The sequence below is a fragment of the Anneissia japonica genome, unplaced genomic scaffold (genome assembly GCF_011630105.1).
Source record: "Anneissia japonica isolate Jap-2015-1 unplaced genomic scaffold, ASM1163010v1 scaffold315_len769609_cov171, whole genome shotgun sequence".
NCBI classification, from domain to species: domain Eukaryota; kingdom Metazoa; phylum Echinodermata; class Crinoidea; order Comatulida; family Comatulidae; genus Anneissia; species Anneissia japonica.
Window position 1 is genome coordinate 268,038 of NW_022758691.1, and position 5,965 is coordinate 274,002.

The 5,965-nt window shown below is 36.2% G+C and overlaps 1 protein-coding gene across 2 annotated transcripts in view; it reads left to right on the forward strand.

The window, feature by feature from the left end:
- LOC117125345 (low-density lipoprotein receptor-related protein 2-like) overlaps nt 1-5,965 on the forward strand; it is a 13,980-nt gene that overhangs the window by 2,704 nt on the left and 5,311 nt on the right. The window contains exons 4-10 of one of the 2 annotated variants that reach the window (XM_033271821.1): nt 52-229; nt 331-458; nt 1,090-1,876; nt 2,350-2,432; nt 2,831-2,977; nt 3,594-3,926; nt 4,371-4,470. In XM_033271821.1, coding sequence (XP_033127712.1) covers nt 52-229; nt 331-458; nt 1,090-1,876; nt 2,350-2,432; nt 2,831-2,977; nt 3,594-3,926; nt 4,371-4,470 — 1,756 coding nt within the window. The other variant, XM_033271822.1, reaches the window with a different exon arrangement.

Genomic DNA, 5,965 nt, shown 5'->3' on the forward strand with positions numbered 1-5,965 from the left:
ATATTCAATAATAGTAACAATGAAAATTTTTAATGTTCATTCGTTTGGTAGGATGAAATGAATTGCAATAAACATAAATGCACGGTCAACGAGTTTAAATGTAACAATGGTAAATGCATTCCCTCCCATTGGCACTGTGATGCCATTTTTGATTGCGATGACCACGAGGACGAAGGTGGTAATTGCAAGTATTTGGCATGCGAAGAAGATGAATTCCAATGTTTAGTCGGTAAGCATATGATTATACGTTTTTTATATTATAAGTATATTTATTATTATTGTTGTAAGTTTATCATTGGGTCTTTGCAAACTACTTTATTTGTACTTTAGGTACGTGTATCCCCGGTAGGTGGCGCTGTGATGGTGAATACGATTGTAATACTTTTGAAGATGAAGAAGATTGTGAGTTCTGCAGGTCGGATGAATTTAGATGTGATTCGGGAGTATGCCTATCGAATGTAAATGGATAAGTCCAACTTTTATATAGGCCTTGTCGCATTTTGTTAGCTGGAACGGCTCATGGTTTAAAATATATTGTATACTAGCCGAGAGATTTAATGATTCTAGTTGTAAATTTAAACAATTGCAATTATTAATTGTTGGTACGTTTGTTATCAGTAAAAGTTTCATTTAAGAGTTTGCAGAGGAATCTGCAAAAAGGCTCGATGTAAGTTGAAGACATCTGGCCATTAATTGCTATTCGATTGAATAATTTTATAATTTTTTAAATACATTATATTTTTTAATGTCATTAAATTTAGGAGATAGAGTAGGACTTAGGCAAACAATGACCTAATGGTAAACTTGAAAAAAAAAAGTTCATTCGCATTCAAAAGTAACTCACCGATTACAGAAGGGACGATGGTTTATAAACCAAGTCTTCTTGTAAGAGGTTTAGGGAGTGGAGTTGCTGTCACAGGAATTGAACCCAGGACCCTTGGATTAGCCATTATGCTATTCACCTCCACTCTTTTCTAAACCTTTTTAACAAAACCTTTAATATATAAACCACATGTGTACCAACTACAACTTTATACCAAAATATTAAATCTTAAAAAGATAATTCACGATTATAAATTATTTTTTCAGACTTTGGTGTGTAATCATAACAATGACTGCGAACATGGAGAAGATGAACATTTGTGTATGGGATACAATCAAGTATGCTTCGGACAATATATGTGCGACTACGGCACTTGTTTTCCACTGGACGTCTTGTGTGATGGCATCAAACAGTGTATAGACGGCCAGGACGAATCAAACTGTTTGGCGTGCTCATCTACGCAGTTCAAATGCTGGGATGATAAATGCATTGATCATTACCGTTTATGTGACGGATACGGAGACTGTTCAGAGGGAGAGGATGAGCATCATTGTGTGGACAAATGTCACGACGGATTCTTGTGTGACGATGGCTCCTGTATATCAGCATCAGACGTATGTGATACAACACCTGATTGTTTCTATGGTGAAGACGAACGGTCCTGTGGGTGCTACGATTATGAGTTTGAGTGTAACGACGGTTCGTGTATTGGCAGAAGGTTAAAATGTAATGGTTACGTTGACTGTGCCGACGGTTCGGACGAAGAGGAGTGCGTGTCTAGCTGCGGCGAAAGGATGACTTGCCGTGATGGTCAATGCGTTTCTTTTGCGTTTAAATGTGACGGAATTTTTGATTGCAGTGAAGGGGAAGACGAATTGGGATGTGAGACCGTTGCCTGCACCGAAGACAGTTTTATTTGTATTAACGAACTGTGTATTGAGCAATCAGAGGTGTGTGACGGAATTGTTGACTGCCCTGAGGAAGAAGATGAAGAAAACTGTTTATTTGCACCTCATTTATATTGTTGTGAAAGTGGAGCTTGCATATTCAAGGGTGAGTTGTGAAAGATTTGTTTATAGTCACTAATCTCTGAAAGGGAATGCCATTCCGCTGAATAGTCTGCTGAATTTTCGCCTCGGCCGCTCTGCCTATTTTCGTTGTAAAATCTCTCCATCTTCTTTTGTCTGATGCTATAGATGTTGAGGATTTCCTGTAGATCCGTTGTGCTTAAGGTCTCTCTTTAGCGTAATTGGTAGAGTATACACAATGGCCTCCCTCTAAACTTAATAGCCGAGCTGCCTCTAAACTTCGTTAGTTTTTAAAATACAGGTCGATTTCTGCAACAGGAAATTCATATTGAATTCATTTCTTTTGTTTTTTAAATTGGTATCTTTATCAAAGTTTTTTTTTTTACTAACCGAGACAAAAACTTCACTTTCTGTAAGACTCAGTACTATGTAAGCCTACTTTGTATTGCATTGTGCTTTCTAAACCTTATATTTGTGCAACATTTACTTTCTACCTAGATGAAGTTTGTGACGGATATGTGCATTGTGAACATGGTGATGATGAGCGGGGTTGTACCCCCAATTGTATCGATCGATTTCAGGTATAAACAAAATACAATGAACTTTATATGTTACATAAATGACAGCAAGTTTCTTAAATTTTACTTTAAATTTATATGAAGTGTCAAGATAAAGTTCTGTTGGCCTTTAAACCCCTTCATGATATTGTAATTGGAACTAAAATGCAAATATGGTCACATAAGCCTACCCCGTTTTCTGGTTAGCAGCCATATTTGCATATGTGGCGAGATAGAACATGAATACAGATCAATTTTACGTCTGCATGAATTGGTTCCTTTTTTAACCTGTGTCTTTTCGTCGAGGAATATCAACCGGTAGGTCTCTATGGTAGGTTGCAATGTTTCCTACTTTTAATACCAGCCAAGTAAAGTCTCTGGAATGTGATTAAGAGTGGATTTGTTTTTAAACACATGCCCAGTGTTCCGATGGTCAGTGCATAGAACTTGATCAGGTATGTGATGGTCACGTGGACTGTATTGATGGTAAAGATGAGACGGTTTGTGGCTTCAAAGGCAAGTGCGGAGATAAAGTGTTTTGGTGTTCTGATGGAAACTGTATTCCTAAGGTAAGAAAAAAAAATTAAAATAGGTTCGTGTTTAATGTTCATAATTACGTCATTTTCGAAGTAATTATAAATGCCCTGTATCACATTGTAGGCCTATAGTTATCGAAAAAAATTATATAGAAATTAGTGAGCAAATCTCATAAGCTTATATTTGTAAACTGACATATTGGTGTAGGACGGGATCCAGCATTTTGAAATCAGTGTGCAGGAAACCTATTTTAGTAATGATAATTGGAAGTCTTGTGTAATTAATACGTTGTTGTGTCCTCAGTGTCACGCCCTTCCCCCAGGATTTGCCTCTGTGTCCTCTAATCAATATGCATCGGTGCCTATTTCATGTAGGTGTATGTATATTTGCATATTATAGGAGCGTGTGGTGCAGCGTGTAAGGTGTTGGACTGATGGGAGGAGGTTGCACTTTGTGCTGGGGTTGATTATGTTTTCGATGACCAGGGGTAATAATAACAACATCGCCAGCGTCTTGTATCCCTTGCCAAAAAGCGTGTTATAAATCTCTATATTGTTATTATAACATTATGTAGAGTAGGCCTTTGTTTGACGGGATGCATAATATGGTTAAAAGTTTGCACTGTTCGTTTTTTATTAACCAATTCAGGAGTACCATTGTGACGGAGCATTTCCCGATTGTTACGATGGCTCTGATGAACATTTATGCATTACTGGACACTGCAATTCCCTACAATACTTTTGCGAGGCTGATAATATTTGCATGAACAAATCTGTAGTTTGTGATGGCTACAACGATTGTAGTGACCATGCTGACGAGGAGGATTGTTCAGACCCTATATGCAAATATGACCAGTTTCTGTGTGAATACAGCAATCAATGTATTCCGATTGAGTGGCGATGTGACGGCTTTCTCCAAGACTGTATAAAAGGAGAAGACGAGTGGCATTGTCCTGGTCTTTGTACTGAAAATCAATACCAGGTTAGTTATAACAGTCCGATTGTTTGTACCATGTATTTGATGCGTTCTTCTAAATTTTTGGAAAGACACAATGAATTTCTGCCTTTTATTTCAGGTTGAACTATTGGATTGTGGTCTAAACCCATTACAAACTTCATAGAATGTCAATTGCCACCTGTTCAGTTACCACTCTATCTTCTTCATTTGTCTGATACATTCAATAATAGATAGACTAATAAATACTTCAGATTTATGTTTATCAGTATCAAAACGTCACAACAGGCATAAAAAGGCCAGTGGACCCGGCGACGGGCGGAGGCTTTATTCAGGGTACATATATGTAGGCCTAATAGAAATTCGATTTTACGAAAAGGTTCATGAATTCAACACTACTGGTTTGAATAGGCCTAGGCCTACAGGGTCACCCTATTTGAATTTTTTTTAAACAAACCTAAATTATTACAGTGCATATACGGAAAATGTATCGAACTCTCTACACTTTGCGATGGCGCTGTTGATTGTTCCTACTATGGTGATGATGAACATGTGGAGCATTGTCCAAAAGGTAAGAATTCGTATTGATCTTAACAGTGCGCCCCCTTCCGTTGTTAGTGTTTTTGTAAAAACAGAACGTAAATTCGATTGCATAGTGTATTTATAGGTACGTACATGTACGGTGATCACTCCAATTTCACTCTTTATCGAGTGGAAATTCACTCATAAATGACTAGGTATTATTTTGAAATAGTGGAAAATTAGTAAAATCCACTCTGATTAGAGTGAAATTTCACTCTGTTCACTCAATCTATTTCATTCTATTTGGAATTATCACTGTAAGCACTCACTCTTTCACATTTAGAGAGCACGTATTTAGGTATATTAAACATAATTGATAAACTGAAAGACAAACCATACATTCTAAACCCATTTTTCTTTGTGTATATTATGTTTCTGTTTTATTGATGGTGAACACAAACCAATTTACATTGTATTCGAAACTTTACATCAATTATTCAATTTCCGCAAATTGACAAGAAAAATCATTTGCGTAGTAGCTCTCACAAATTTTATGGGGATATCTATAAAACATGGAATTGCCATTTCTCAATCCCTGATTGCTAATTGGTCATGATTATTTTCGTCCAGTTGTTTTTCGTTCTCTTTATAATAATGATAGTGATGAAGGAACAAAATACGATAGCCTTATCATATATATTTTTGCTACTTGGTTATTAATATTTGTATGTTTCGGATGCATTGTGGCCGTTTTGTGTATTGCCAAGGTAATTTCCAATAATGATACTAGAGCGAGTCATTTAAATATATTGAATTTAAATATACTGTATACTTGATTATACTGTAGACTATTTTTATGCCAGAAGTCTTTGTACGGGCGAATTCATCTTTCCTCTAGCTTGGAAAGCTTCTAAAGTGAGGTAATAATGTATATTTGTAAACTGTGCAAGAAGCTGCTTGTGCAAATTGAAATCATTGCTAAAGAAAGTCCATTTCTTGCGCAATTTGATAATGCACAGAACGGTACAAATGTGCATGACAGCAGCGCAGCTTTTCAACAGTCCAATTACATGAGCATAGGCCTTGTCGTTATTGCCTGATTGGATCTTGAAATTCAATATTCTGGTGTTTCATTTTTGTATTAAATTAATATTTCATGAAGTTTTTAATTATGTCGTCGATGAAATACTTGCAATGAATTATAAATACATCTGATCTAAGGTATATTCATGTTCAATGTCAAATGCAATGTACATTAATGGGCCAGCTAGTTATTTGATGTTGCATTGTGGTCTGAAGCTGATGTTTTGGGGATTCCAGTTAGTCATTCCCTTATTTTAAAAAAAGAAGATAAATAAGTAAAATACTTGGTTATACGTAATGTGCAAATTTATTATCAACTCGTTCGAGGAAACCGTTGTTTAATGGAGATAAATATAATCAGCTTTCAGGATGTCTTAAAAACAGCGAATTGGATTAAACAGTTGTATATTTAAGGAGATGGTACATGCATTTGAATCTTTGTCCCATGAGGAGGGTTACAC